Genomic DNA, 15941 nt, shown 5'->3' on the forward strand with positions numbered 1-15941 from the left:
TATTGAATTTGTACTTTCAGCCTAGAGTTATGATTTAATTTCTGTGCTGTGAGGTCAAATACATCATTTATGCAGACAGTTTGGGTCATTGCAAACGTCAAGGACAAAGGGCTGCATGAATGTGCTCTTTTAGATGGATGAAAAGCTTTCTCTGATTTGATTTAGAGGATAAAGAGAACCCCTCTTTGCATTGTCTTACCTCATTACATCACCAGCACACTGCAGGCTCTGATCTATTGCTTTAAATGTCCTTTACCACACAATGTGTCTGTTAGGGTATCACAACTATTTAATCTTTCAGCTCAACAGTTTTTCCTCTTCTAATATGGTAATTCATCTCCACAGGGTCACATGAGAGGGATACATGATCAAGAACCATCACAAAGGTACATTCTGTCCATTACCATAGTGAATCATTCAAAGAATGCTTTAAATAAACAGCATCTAAACAAACACGCAGCTCACCTATAAAGTAATAAAAAGCTCCAAACATGAACTGTGTGAACAGTCATAAGAGCTGACCTGAAGTCAGAATGTTGTGTCACAACTGCGTTCATCCATCCATCCATCCATCCATTCATTTTCTTGAAGACAAGACGATCAGTCTTCAAAACGCTTTTTCCACTTTGTGGGTCACTGGTGCGCTGGAGCCAATCCCAGCTGACTATGGACAAGAGGAAGGGTACACTTCGGTTGTGTCGCCAGCGCATTGCGAAACCATCATGTTAACTATTACACCTTCTTATTGTTACGCATTAACTGTGAAAGTATAAAGATCCATAAACACAGCAGATTCATTGTGGCACCAAATGTGAACAGTGTAAAATCGCTTACACGGTTGGCATGTTAAAAGGGTGCTGACCAATCCTGAGATTCCTTACATGTTACAGCCCAAAGAAAGACAAACACACAACACTCTGAGTGCAGTTGTGGATCAGGGAAAATGTTTACTCACAATTTTATTCTTACAACAACAAAAGCTCACGAACTTGTGATCACAATGTGCAAACGGACCATATAAAGTGCTTTGTGACAGAAAGAAAATAAAATTTACTAATGTTGGATGAGAAACATTAAAAATCAAGACTTCGAAAAACATATGAGAATATGTTCAAGTGCTAACCAGCAGTGACATCAGTTCTCAGGTATTTAAAAAAAAAGTATGAATTGCATAATTTATATACCAAGTATGTATTTGTTTTCTAATTTAGTGCAAGTATAATTAAGTAACTAAGTAAATTAAGTAATTAAGTAACTGACACTTCCACACCTGGTGGGATAGAAATAAAGGCAGGCACATCTCTGTCTGTTAGCACAATAGCACATGGTGATCTGAGTGCACTATTCTAAATACATGAATGTATAAATGTGATCAGCTTCAAACAACAAGGAGCTTTAGAACATGAAATACAGTGCATATCTTATCAGACTTCCACAGCAGCAAAAGGTCATCAATTAAATACATAAACATCATTAAAAAAATAAAATCATTTAAAAAGCAATTTATAAAAAGCCCTGCTGATGCCCAGAGGCACTGTTTGAGGTCAACTCAAAGAAGCTGCATGTGGTGAATGAAATGCACTGTGTGAACACTGCCTTCTCCAACTTATCGTGAAAAAATGGCATTAATAAAAGTCTAACCAAACTCTTTTTTTTTTTCAGCTTGAGATTTCCTATCAGATTGAGATTGAGACACATCTGTGCAGTGGAGAGTTGGTGCGTCTACAGTCTCTCAAAGCATGATGCCCCTTATGCTGACTTCTTATGAGGCTTTCAGCTGGGCTCGTGGGAAATGGTTCATGATTATGAGGTCACTGTAAACAGAGATGTGAACAGAAGTCAAAGGTCAGGCAGGGAGGTTAAAGTAATGAGATTCATGAACATCTGTTAGAATTGGTCTCCAACTCCTCATGGATCCTCAGCTATTTCCCTTTTTCTTTCTGTTCCTCTGTCTCTCCCCTCACTCCCTCCTCCTGTTCTCCTGATCACATGCAAGCAATCTCGTCATCAGACACTCCTGTTCCCCGCAGTACGTAAGCTCTGAGTTCTGACATTTTATTGGTTCCACTTACTCATAGACATCAGAATTCTTCATCTTCCGATAGTGTTTGGCAAGTTTGATAGAAAAGATGATGCTGGGAATGAAGAACATTATGCACCAGCCCAGACTGAACCAGAATGCATTCTACAGAGAGAGAGAGAACAAGAGTGAATAATATGCAGAAGTGTTAACAGCATGAGGATGTACAATCATTTGTTTTATGTTTTTTTAAATCACTTCCTACTCTCCAGACAACAGCATAGTTGTCAAAAACTAATATCAGTTGAGCTAATAAAATCCTCACCACAGACTCCACCACGTATGAACAGGCTATTAGCTCTGCAGAGTTCACAGCTCCTGCCACCGGTCCACAGCGGCCCAACTGCTCTGTGAGCTACAGGAGAACACAGTGGTCAAAGATGTGCTGTACAAAAAGGTTGTATGTATCCAAAAACACTGGCTGCAAAATGGATGTGTAAGGTACAGTGTGTTGTGATGTGGTGTGTATGACACATGCACAGCATGTCAAAGAGAGCCGGGTCTTTACCGAGAGTTTGGCCCAGTCTGCATATAAAGTAAAGTAGCCCAGCTGGCAATCCACAAACTTTTTGCTTTCCTGGGATCGATCGGAGAGAGACAGAGAGAGAGACAGAGAGAGAGAGAGAGAGAGTAAATTCCACACATTTTTCTCCCCGCTTTAGAGTGGGCGGTCATGAGGAGTCAGTGGAACGTCTTGCCTTCTCAGGAGAATAATTCTGAGTAAATGCTTTAAAGTGAATTGTGAATAACTGCAGTGACAATATGATTAGGCAACACAAGGGCAGCACCAAGGTTTTTCCAATAAAGCACATTTGATTTTTGATCAGTGTGGCTTTACTTAATGTATTAAATTAATGAAAGATAAGTCTGGTGGTATTCTCCATTACTTATTAATATTCTCTTTTATTTATTATTATTTTCTATTACACTCTATTACACTTATCAAGAAATCCTGTAGAAAGACCCAAATTTAAAGCCCAAATAGGAAGTATTGTCTCTGTAGAGCTTATTCTCTTGAGAAATAAAGATCCATTATTTTACAAAAATCCATTACCGGTCCATACTGCTACTCTGCTTCTTAAGGTATTGAATATTGATAATGTAGTTTATTTAAGGTAAATCCAACAGGCCTCGAGTAACCCATTAGCCTAAATAAGCCAAAAAACTGGGGACAAAATTAAATTTTCAAGAGTGCAGCTGCCATCCCACAGGATGATATCGAGAGGTTACACCAGTCCATGAAGGAGAAGTTTACTGCTTGTGATCAATGCTAATGGGGGGACACACTACAAAATGTCACTAGAGAAATTTACAATGCTAATATTTTTGGTGTTTTTACTGTGAATTTTGATCCCAAATGAATTATTTAATCATTAAAAAGTCATACATCATATATATGATTTTACGTATCATTTAATATTTTACTAGCACATGGTTTCAACCAAGAATAGCACGCCTGTACTCAGGGTTGTAACACCTCTTCCTCACCCCCCTCTGGCTAAACAACTGACTGACTTCGGGCATTAACAAACCACATGGAGATCATGTGACTCATGGCCCTACTCACAATCTCAACTATCAGTGTTGTATTTGTTGTGAGGAAGTCTTGTGCTGCTTCCTCACTGCTCAGCACGTCCCCCACGATTCCCTGGAAGAGTCCAAGAGGAGAGGAATGAGCAACAGAGAGAATGAGAGGAGGATGACCATGACTCTTGGTTTTGTACTCACTTCGACTTTCCCTACAGTGGTTTGAAGCTCTTTGATGATGGACTTGAGGTCTTCCTGAGGGAAAAAGTAAGAAATGTGTGTTAGGGTTAGGAAAAAATCTAAACCATAATGTGTGGAATAAGTGAAATGGTGACCAGGTTAGGGTCTCTACTCACCAGTTGTGGTGTGATGTATGTGTCTATGTTGGATTGGATCTGCCTGAGGTCTCTGGCCTCATTTTCAAGCTCTGATTTGATTTCAGGATCTACCTGGAAAAAAAATAATGGTTGATGAACTCTATTACCATGGCGACAAGAAAAACAGTGACTTAAAATGTTACAGTTTTAGAATGCAGACAAACTGTACAACATCAGCTTCATGTAAATACATTGTCACTCACTTGGACCCCAGCAAGCGCATCAAGTTTATCTGCCGTTGGAGTCAAATTTATGTTGGACATGTCGTTCATCTGAGTGAAGCAAAATAAGGAACAGAAGACCACAATCAAATGTCACACATGCAATGACAGGAATGTACACATAAAAACAGGGAAGGTTATGAATGATGACTACCTGCTGCATTATATGAGTGGAGTCAAAATCTTTGGATATGTCCGCAAGTCTTCTGAGTTCGTTTCTCACATAGGGGTTAAAGATGGTGATGGTGGACAAATTAATGTCTGTGCTATTGAATAAGTTCTGGATCTGGTCAGTGTACTGTGAACAATCAAAATAGAGGGAGGGAAGAGGATGAGCATGATGAGGTATGGTTAGAGCACATATATCAAAGTCAAAGCCTGCGGGCCAGATCTGGCCCGTGACAAATTATTTATGGCCCGGCGAATGATTTTTACCGGTATTTACTATTAGAACCGGCCTGCAGGCTACATCCGCCTGCTGGTGTTTTGCACGCACCGAAACTACATTCCCCACAATGTAACAGTAGTGGAAGTCACTGTAGCACAGCAAGCAGGCTTTGGTTTCACTGTTTATCAGCAATCAGAGCGGAGGTTGAACATCAAATATCAGGGTCAGCCTCAGAAGTATTTTCAGTTTTAAAATTCAGTTAAATTTTTATATTTGTTTCTACATGATGTGAAGGGCATTTACTTTTTTGCTGTTTGCCGGTTGAAAAGGTTTCCCCTTGAAGTTACTGAGCCATTACAAAATACAGTATTCCTTTATTCGTATAATCATTAAATAATATATATAATATAATATAGTATAATATAATATAATATAATATAATATAATATAATATAATATAATATAATATAATATAATATAATATAATATAATATAATATAATATAATATATACACTGTGTTAGCTCTTGTTACAATAGACTATGTTCATTTCAATATGTTTTAATAAACATTGAACCAGTTCGACCCTCGGCTAGTAGCAAATTTGTTTTTTTGGCCCTCCGTGTATTTGACTTTGACACCCCTGGGTTAGAGGAAATGAGGATTTGCTCTCAGCAAATGTTTAATAAAAATAACCTCATCGGAGTTTTTGCTACAAAGAGACTCACCTGAGACACGTTGAGTCGTTCGTCCAGGTTTATAACTTCATCCATGTGGAGTGCTGTCCACAGCGGCTGGTTCTCCTGACAGTCGCTGAAAGAATTTACTTGAAGTTTAGAATCAAGTTTATTGTCAAGTATATCATCAAATATAAAAGATTTTTCTAACCTTTCTTGCATAATAAATGTGACAACATTTACACAGAAACGTAAAACCAAATAAGGAAAACAGAAACAATATATGGAAAGGGACGTCAAATACTGAGTAAGTGTCAAGTATATTATGATTTTTAGTCCAAAAGAAAAAAAGAAATGAGTGGCTTGAATGTTTTATTATTATTATTATTATTATTATTATTATTATTATTGTTGTTGTTGTTGTTGTTGTTGTTGTTGCTGTTGCTGTTGTTGCTGTTGTTGTTATCATTACTACTATTATTATTATTGTTATTGTTATTGTTGTTATGTGGTGGAAAGCTGTGTGTTGGATAAAAATGTGAATGAATCTAAGCAGCATGGAGACCAGCCTGTGAGTATTTGTATCACAAACCTGTACAATTCAGAGAGAGAGACATTGATGTTCAATCCAGAAGCTGGACCTATTGGCAGCTCTGGGAGTAAGCCTGAAGTTTCAATGAACTGGGGAAAGAGGTGACAACAATATTGAGCATATTGAACGATATTGACCATAGCATCTGTTTTGTTGTTGCAATATCTCTCTTTGTCGCTACCTGTAGCAGACGTCCAGTGCTCCACGGATGACAGACCAGAGTATAAACATTGCCCCCCAGCAGGAAGAGCAGCAGAACCACGATCATGAGCAACCAGCAGAAGATGAAGCTGAAACCAGTTCCCCTGCAACCACATCCAAGTCAGAGATCAATCACGTGTTCAGAGTAGCTAGATGTCATGTGACTAACAGAACCACAGCCCGGCGCTCACATCATCAGGAAGATGCCACCACAGTTAGAGATACATGAGCGTCTTTTGGGGTCCACTTTTGATTTCTGACCCAGAGGACCTAGGAGGAGACCCAGGAGGTTACACAACACCACCAGGAGGACCCCAAGGCAGAGGAGCAGGCACAGCCCCCATCTGCAGAAACACAGACACCTCTTGACTTCAAATACTTGTTGATGCATTGCTCATGGATCTGTACAATCAGGATTGTTTTCGTACCTGATATCATCTACTTTGTCAACCTCCGGTACATATTTGTAAATTTCGTTGTAGACCTCCTCCACAGTCTGTGACGCGTTGGTCAGAGCCGATAAAGGGATTTCGTTCATCATCAGGTAGATCTGTCTTTTTATGTCATCTAAAAAGCTCTTGCTACCTAAAAACACATACAAAACAAATATTAAGCTTCAGCTAAATAAATTCAACGAGAAACAACTTTTTGATTTTCTTTGCAGTAAATATGTTGACTCACTCTGAACTACACTTGTGGTCTCACTGGCAACTGTCTCAGAGATTTTGTCATACTGATCCTCCACCTGTAATATAGACATGCAGTGCATTAATTCAGCGGAGTCCACATCTAAAAGTGTGTTTCTTTCTTTTCAATATTTAGCCGTTGATCACCTGTCTCTAATAACCTCTAATCACAAACATCTTCACCTCAAAGTGTGTAAATAAACAACAGCCTCAATTTTTCTGCATCATCCCTGGTTAAATTTTGCCCTAACATTTGAAGATAAGACAAGCAAAAATGCTGGCACTGTGTTACAGGTAATACTGCAGCATGCAGTGCAAAGGCTTAAATGGACAAAAATGCAAGATGTCAGAGGCTGATTAACGGCTTATATACGCTTATATGAAGAAAAAAACAAAACAGTGTGACTATCATGAGTAAATTGTTATGTCAGAAGTCACTGACCTTTTTGATTTGGGATGAGAGATTAACTTTGATGATTTCATCTACTGTAGTCTGGATATCATCCAAACTATCCATCTGTAATGAACAACCAGTCGCACAGGAGCGTTACCATCACGTGATCACTTCATACTGCAGTACTTTAAGTTACCAGGAGGGGTCAGCAGACTTCAGCAAAAGAACGACTTCACGTCAACGTCATCAAAAAGACAGGACAGTAGTTAACAACAAAGAAAAAGACATTACTGTATATCTCCGCCTCTCGTCAGTGTCTCCTTGTTGTCATGACAATGTTGTGTATTGGAGATATAAATGAGAAGATGGCTAGAGAACAGGAAAGGAAAAAAGAGGAGGACCGGTGTAGGAGGAAACAAGAAGAACAGGGGGGAAGAAAAAGAGGCTCTCATGTGTCTCATTTCCTCAGTCTTCCCAGAGGTGTTTGATCATCAAATAAATGACTAGTATTGATTCACGATAATGTGATTAACAGGATTGGCTGGAATCTGTAAACATGTTCAAACAGCAGTCACTCTTCTATCACACAAAATGACTGAGTTACAACAGTGAATGTCCAGACCAGCCTCAATTAATTTGCTTTCCTTGTTTCAGCCATTTCATTAAATCATTCAATTAAAAACACAACAAGGCAGTCACAGCCTGCAACATCCCACGACACCCCTGAATTCAAAATTTTACCCTGACCTACTTGCAAAGATCAAAGCTAGTGCTCTGACCTACTGTCATTGGGCACTAGCTTTGATCTGTGGTCTTACTCACACTGGCCTTTTCATCTTTCTATCTTATCCCGTTCCTGAGCGTACAAAAGTTGAAATTTGACCTTGACCTCGTTTTCTTAGGGTCAAGGTCATCATCTCATTTTCATCCCATTTACCTTCCGAGTACTGTGCTTTTTTTTCTTCATCTTTCTATCTGCAACGGTTATGGCTATTTGGTGAACAAACTAACGGACAGATGGACGAACACACATACACTGACAATTACAACACATCATCGCTTTAAAGCGGAATGTAAAAAGTGCTCCATTAGGTTAAAAAAACAAGCACTTACAGAGAAGGAAGTATCAAAAGTTGGTGTCTGTAGTTGAGGTATCAGGGTGTCACAGCCAATACAGGTCGATTTGGATAAAGTCACATTGACTCGATTTTGAACGGCGGTGACATTGGCCTGGAGGAGATTCAAGCTTGATTGTAGCCGGACCACAGAAGACCTGAGCAAGTCTAGTTGAGCGTCTGTCTTTGCAGTCTCTATACATGAAATAAATAAAAAATAAAAAAGACAAATAGAGGATAAGCAGGCATTAAACAGAATCATCCTTAGTATTCATGACTCTTACAATGATGACTGCTGTGAATTCAAAACTCAAAAGCTGAAAGGAATCAGACACAACAACAGGAAATATCATTTTAAGTGCTCTATTACTCTGAGTAGACATGCTAACATTATTTTATCATCATGTGGATTAATACTGCAAAAATTTCACACTGACTTAATTCATATGTTTTATGTTTCTAGTTGATTAACTTTACTTATAATATTTGAGCCATTTTGTCTTTTATCTATAATGTTTGTTCTTTTTATTCATTCGCCTGTACAGCACTTTGGTCGACTGCGGTTGTGGTAAAGTGCTCAACAAATAAAGTTTGGATTGGATTGGATTCATTTCCTATTATTCATCAAAAGATTATTCTAGCCAGGCACTTAGTACTAGTTAATCTTGCAGAAACACTTATCATATATATACTTATCCAGATATCATACATGTGTTCATCATCTCATTTTCATCCCCTTTGACGCCCGAGTAGGTGTTTTTTTGTTTCATCTTTCTATCTGCAACGGTTGCGAAGATATTTGGTGGACGAACGGACAAACACACAAACACTAACAATTACAATACATCACCACTTTGAAGCAGGATGTAAAGACCCATGATCCAACATGTAACTGGTGCATTCTCAGTGTAAATAAAGTGGTCAACATAAAGCAGAGCAATTACAACCTCAGATTTTTGGTTAATTAATCGACTTTCTTTTATTGAGAGTAAAGCTAAAAATCATTAACTCCCACTTCTACTCTGATAACTTTAGTACAGTCCCTGTTATGGAAGCTAATTGATGGAAGATCAAACCGGAAATGACTATTGTTGGGAGGTGGGAGTTTTTTTCCATGCAAGATACTGCCACTGGCTTTGTGCCTCTGCTCAACAGGTGGTGAACAATTATGGAAGACGGGAAATCCAAAGGCCTGGAAATCCTGCCCCCACTTCAGCAACTACAGCACAATTTGGACTGGAAATTTTATCTGTCCTATCTGCCACTCTCTCTCTCTCTGTCCCTCTCTCTTTTTATTGCCCTATCTCCATCTCAAATATATTTCCTTTCCCACCCAACCGGTCAAGACGAATGACCACCCTCCAGAGTCTGGGTCCTGCCCAGAGTTTCTTCCTCAATGAGGGAGTTTTTCTCCACCATTGTTGCTTATGCTTACTCTGGAGGGTTCTGTTGGGTTCTGTTGCCTAGGATAGGATGGCGGCACATGCACATGCAGCAGCTCCTCTCTCTCCCACTAGAGCAGTTCTTTCGTGTGTTTTTTTACTGCCTGTGAGTCTGAGAGGATTGTAATTTCATCTGTGCTTTATGTTGTGCATATATGGTACATTTGACAACATTCTGCGACTTGCCCTGGCCTACTTTCAGGGTAGGTCAGGGTACCCTGAAAGTAGTACCTGACTAGTGCATAGACTAGTGCATATAAAGGCCAGTGTGAGTAAGACCATAGATCAAAGCTAGTGCATAGGTAGATCAAAGCACTATCTTTGATCTATGGTCTTACACTGGCCTTCTCCCTCGTCTTTCTGATTCCTGAGAGTACAAAAGTTGAAATTTGACTGTGACCTACTTTTCTCAAGGACAAGGTCATCATCTCACTTTCATCACCGAGTAATGTGCCTTTTGTTTCATCTTTCTATCTGCAACGGTTGCGAAGATTTTTGGTGGATATACAAACGAATGAAAGAACCCATGAACACTGACAATCGCAATGCATCATCGCTTTGAGGTGGGATGTGATAAAGTTGACTGACTATGACTATCAGTTAAGCTGGACATCAAAGACAAATTGTCCATGGTGAGTAGCAGCATGTCTGATCTAAAAAATTCTGTGTTTTCAGTGTACTTCTGTTCCTCAGTTTTTTTTAATATGCAACATCTACTAAAGTCAAAAAATGTTAGAAGTTAATGCAATGTAACTTGACAGTGGAGGACCACTGCTGGAAATTAGTGATCTCCTGTTGAATATGCACACTTAGTGAGACGGACAAGGAGCATGCGGGAACACAGTACCCTGGTCCAGGACATGAACAGAGCGTAACACTGGGCCCAAGGTCAGCCCAAATTCATCCTGGATCTCTGCTCCCAGCTGAGGTCCAATGTCTGAATTACAAGGATAGAAAGTAGTAAGACAATGTCCTGATACAACACGAACAGAAGCTACACATGCAGCACTGAAAGAGAACAAAACACTTCCTCCATTTTAACACTATTAATTTCCTTTTCTCACCGTCAAAGTTACTGGTAACCCCATTTACGGTTTTGTAGCCCTCATCCACCACATTGTTCACTTGCTGGGGACAAACAATGGAAAGACAAATTATCAAAAATGAGATAAAAAGACGTGGCCTGCAATGGATCACAAAGTGTATTATGGACTGACTCAATGAGCATTTTTGCTAATGAAGGAAAACATACAAGGCATACGTCTGTCTGTGCTTTAAAACACATACCAAAAAATCTTAACATTAGTGTGTTGATACTGCAGTGCTCAGCTAGTCATTAATCATACAAAAGATGTTGACTCAAATAGTGTGATAAAGTCGTTATTCAACAGTTGACTGATAAAGAACACCTCTTGTTCTATACTCTCAATGGCTCACGGACTACATGCAGCTATGGTACTACATAGTACCTTGAGACACGAGTGGCTTTTTAGGTAAGAGGCATTGCTTTGTCCATATTTTTGTTCGATCTACGAGTGGAAATCCAATTTACGAGTTGTGCTTCGGGACACCACTGCAGACGAGTACAGCATCAGCTGAGACGGCATCTCGTTCTTTCTCATGTGTTGTCCGTAAAGACATGCTTTTACGCTTTTCTTCAAACTTTATCATCCATCCATCCATTTTCTGGTCTTTCTTCTGCTGCGCGGGTTACGGGGGTTGCTGAAGCCAATCCCAGCGGAATATGGACAAGAGACAGGGGAGACTCCAAACTCATCGCCAGGACATTGCAGGGCAACTTATATATAATTAATTATGCACAGGTAAAGTATGTGTGACTATTGGTTGATGAAAAATATGTTTGCCTTTTTTAATATGGGTGTTTTGAGCTTTTTTACAAGGCTGGGGAGGATTAAAATTATTTTAGTTGTTTTAAATGGGAAAAATTAGCTTGACTTTCGGGTAGTTTGACTTACGAGATCAATCACAGAACAAACTAGAACCAATGCAGTCACAGACTGCAACATCCCACGACACCCCTGAATTCAAAATTTTACCCTGACCTACTTGCATAGGTCAAAGCACTAGCTTTGATCTATGGTCTTACTCACACTGGCCTTCTCCCTCGTCTTTCTATCCTATCTGGTTGTTGAGTGTACAAAAGTTGAACAAACAAAAGTTAGTAATCACAACTGCATTGCCATGGGAGTAACCTAAGCATAATGCTGAAGATAGACAGGATATTTCTATTTGAATGTGTGTTTTTTGTGAGAAAGTAAATTGATCTCCTTTTGATTAATACACCAGACTTTTCACACTTTTAAGTTTCAAATGTGGCGCTCCATTTGACTAATTACTACTCTATGCAAGGCCTAGGACTTTACCTAAGGCACTCATCTTCTTAAGAACGTGTGTTGAAACATCAATCAAAGAGGCAGTTATTTGGAACATTTATGAGGCACTTGGAGTCACACTTGGAGTCATCATATTGGTCTGAGAAACCACACAGTGAAGGGGAATTTGTGAAGATGTGTCTCAGAGTCTGTGTTGTTGTCCGCTCTTGTGAAACTGACAACATGAAGCATTCTGTCACAGCGATGAAAAAATTATTGAATAACAGCAAGTAAGCTAAGCCAAACCAATGCTGTGTTTTTATCGACACAGGCAGTGTGTCAGTGAAATACTGTCAGGTTTCCAGGAGGAACCTGAGGTCAGGAATGACTTTTGACTACTGTGACTCTCCATGTTAAGTTTTTAGGCCCATAAGTACGGTATGTCTCTGTCACTGCTGTAGTCAGGGTTTCATTTGTTGAGCAGCTGTTTGCAGTGGTTAAGTGGTAAGTAAATTGCTGCCTGTCTCTATTATTATCCCTATTATTTTACCATTGTCTATTTTCTGACTCATAGTCAGTGTTTGTTCAACATGACAGTCTTTCTTACCTCATGCAAAGAAGTGAAGAACATTTGGAGGTTTTCCACTGTATTGTTGAGCTCCTCTGGACTCTTGTCCACACGTGTTCTGAGGACGTCATTACTTTTAAACATGCATATGTTCCCAGCGCTGCAAACATACACACAAACACACATACATTATTGTATCTTGTCCATAATTTAAATTCAAAGAAGACACGCACACAAACACTGAGGCAGTTTTTTTATTCTCTCTACACTTACATGAAACACAATTATGCTGTTCAAATAAACACATTTAAGCGAACACTTACGAGATGATGGCTGTGATGATGAATGCACCCCAGTAAAGGATTCTTCTGTGACAGTTAATGGAGGATGTCTGTTTCTGATACATCTTTCCACCACAATTGCCACAGCAGCGACAGCATGCCAAGAAGAGGCCAACTATGGGCATCAGAACGATATACAAGATGCCGATGATCATGCACACCAGGAAACCTGCTTGGAACACCAAGATCTGAACACAAAAACACAACAAAAACATGAGTCAGGCAGACAACTGACAGCTAAATACACAAATATCAATTTCAACAGCAAGTGGACAAAAAGGATTGGATATTTGTGATTTGTAGTGATGGTATTCAGTAAATGGGGTGTTACCAGCAGTCATTTTACTTCACTGTAGTGACGGTCAACAATCACAAAAGATGAAAACACCTCAGTAACTCAAGTGGACTGTGATCATCCAGCATTCTCAAATTACCGGGTTAGCTTGGAGTGTGTACTCAAGGAAAGGTGTGTCTGTTTTTTTCCCGTTCAATAAAATGGAACCAACATCCTGGAAGAAATGAAACAAGGGTAATCACTTACCTTTTGGATTGTTTCTTCATTAAACTGCTGCTCTTTAAAATCCTCCACTACTTCCAGGATCAGATCTAGAAAAAAAGCAGAGAGAAAAAGTTAGATATGGTTTTTGAATATCTTTCAAGTCTTTTAGTCTGGATTGATACATCTCTGTCCGGGTTATCCACAAAAGCCCAGCCACTAGGGACAAAGCCATGTACAAAACATCGGAATCTCTCATTGTGAAGGTGGAAATCTGATATCTCTAACTTTTGGTAACTGGGAAACCAGAACAGTATTCATAGAACACTGGGTGTTTCTACACTAAAAATACTAAACAATGACTCTGTTTATGGCCCTACAGAAACCTACTGATGTGGACAGAATTCAGAAAATTCAGATGAAAGTGAACAAGGGGAAAAACATTCAGGTGTTCTTCATGTCAGAAATGCTGCTGGGCCAACACTTATACAATTGAAGTTTATTATTTAGCTACAGTACTGATGAACCAGATAGGAAAAGCAAAAACCCAGTTTATAATAAGCTATCAAGTAATTAGCCTTATCAGAACATGGCAAAGAAGAACTCATTGAGTCCTTTAGTGGCTGATGGTTAAAGTCCAATACTGTGTCCATTGTACCCAACATGACACTGACGCTAATGTCTCTGGACAAAGGTTGTCTTGGATTCCATTATGTTTTCCATTTTCATCCAGGAAGTGATGTTTGAAAAAAGACAGGTTTATGGAGCAATTAAAAGAACTTGTTGGGAAAGACAACAGGTGTGGAACAAGCAAGAGCACCAGGAAACACTGGGCCTAAAAACGTCAGAGTGGTCATTTAAGTTAAAGATTGACTGGTAACATACCAAAAGGTCCATCAGCGTATTGATTAACTCTTCCTATTGCCTTATTTGTATGAGCAATACTAGCTTTAGAGCAGATAATATACGTAACTTTTGACCCTGTTGGGTATTTTTACCCAGCCCATGTACTCTATGTGACAAAATCAAAGGATTTTGATGTGATTGAAGTTGCACCCTTTCTATCTCTGAGATAACAGCCAAGATGAAGTGATAAATGTCTTCACACAAATGATATGAGCAAATTGACATAATACTGATGATACTGACCTTCTGGAAAGGGGTTAGGCTGGACTGTGTGCAGAAAGGACTGGACCAGATTTGTGATGAATCCCATGCCATCATCCTTTGCTGTGTCGTGGTATTGGGGCTGGTTGAGGTTTTGTGGGACTTCGGCAGCTGGACAAGTACTGTCTGAAGAAACTGACTGGACCATGCTGAATCCGAACACTAACAGTCCTACACTGAACAGTCCTGTGCAGCTCCACTGACTGCAACCCCTCATATTAGCACATAACCCCATGTTTGCAGGTAAGAAGGGTTGCGATAGAAGGCGACTGGGTTGGGATCACCTCATATCCAAACGTCTGGAAATGAGATAAATAGACTGAATAAACTCAGGACACTTGAGAAGTAACCTACAGTCACAGAGAAAGATGTACCAAAAAAGTTCAATGAAAAATTGGTAAAACACAAAAAGTATTAGAAGGAAAACAGCAAAGACATTTTGTAAATGCCATAATCAGGTTGGTTTCCAACAACAACAACAAAAAAACGGTGCCCTTTCAGCTTCTCTTTCTATATTACATATAATGGGGGATAATGCCGGGAACTATGCATCATTACAGTATGTTAGGTGGTTTCACAGGTGTGTTCACAGTGTAAACACACAGAAAAACTGAATCTGGTTCAGATACCTCCATCTGCTCTGTTTATCGAAAGCAATCAGACAATAAATCATTTATAGAACAAGAAGCAACAAGTCTTCACTCTGACCATGAACTTCATCACATCTGACTTGTTAACTGTGTGTATTTTTTGTATGTGAATCTATCTTCATTAGAAGATAAGCCTCTAAAATGAGAATGTCTACTTCCTTCACATAGTTGAGGGAAACAAAATTAACTTTTTCAACCTGACGCTCAGCAGCCTGAGAAAATTTACTATACAAACACAGTATCTGAGCCGTCTATCAGGTCTTGGCACTCGCTCAAGGTAAAGAACTGAATTCAAAGTGAAGAGAAGGGAAGTGAAAAGAACCAGATAGAAAGAATAAAACAAGATCTAGCATTAAGCTGTTTGTTCTTACCTTGTTTGGACACTCAGTGAAGGGCGATCACACCGTTGATCTTCAGTTCAGTAAGGGGTGTGTGACTCTCACAGTCCCGCAGAAATCTGATATGCTTGACTCCTGCTGACACCTTGAAGACAACTGCTTGCAACGCTGAGACACACTTTATTTAAGAAGAGAAGGGAGGGAGAGGAGGAGAGTCTTCCAGAGAGAAACAGGGAAAGGAGGAGGGAGCAACGTGGAACAGAGTTAAGGGCGAGAAGGAAGAACCTTTGCTTCCTGGATTTATAAGTGACTATTTGGATAAAGGTGGGGATTGTCAAGTTTATGTTTC

At 39.4% G+C, this 15941-nt stretch overlaps 1 protein-coding gene across 1 annotated transcript; it reads right to left on the minus strand.

Moving 5' to 3' along the window:
* Window positions 1-932: 932 nt before the first annotated feature.
* Window positions 933-15805, minus strand: prom2 (prominin 2). Its single transcript, XM_068327314.1, has 24 exons — window positions 15626-15805; window positions 14587-14903; window positions 13483-13547; window positions 12924-13129; window positions 12640-12760; window positions 10764-10827; window positions 10547-10636; window positions 8256-8452; window positions 7191-7265; window positions 6744-6807; window positions 6491-6647; window positions 6254-6406; window positions 6043-6166; window positions 5862-5950; window positions 5321-5405; window positions 4360-4503; window positions 4188-4256; window positions 3964-4056; window positions 3809-3862; window positions 3648-3728; window positions 2589-2657; window positions 2346-2435; window positions 2073-2185; window positions 933-1814 (listed from the first exon to the last, which is right to left on the minus strand). Exons 2-24 carry the CDS (start codon window positions 14837-14839, stop codon window positions 1763-1765), a joined length of 2508 nt encoding a protein of 835 aa, XP_068183415.1. The 5' UTR covers window positions 14840-14903; window positions 15626-15805; the 3' UTR covers window positions 933-1762.
* Between the last annotated feature and the right edge of the window lie 136 nt (window positions 15806-15941).

The sequence above is a fragment of the Antennarius striatus genome, chromosome 11 (genome assembly GCF_040054535.1).
Source record: "Antennarius striatus isolate MH-2024 chromosome 11, ASM4005453v1, whole genome shotgun sequence".
Taxonomy (NCBI): Eukaryota; Metazoa; Chordata; class Actinopteri; order Lophiiformes; family Antennariidae; genus Antennarius; species Antennarius striatus.

Excerpts from the sequence above, each read along its gene's own strand:
- prom2 (XM_068327314.1), bottom strand. The coding sequence starts at position 14,839 with ATGGGGTTATGTGCTAATATGAGGGGTTGCAGTCAGTGGAGCTGCACA. Across the intron at positions 8,453-10,546 it reads TGTTCATGTCCTGGACCAGG|AGACTGCAAAGACAGACGCT; the intron begins GTACTGTGTTCC and ends TTTCATGTATAG. Across the intron at positions 6,407-6,490 it reads GACAAAGTAGATGATATCAG|ATGGGGGCTGTGCCTGCTCC; the intron begins GTACGAAAACAA and ends GTGTTTCTGCAG.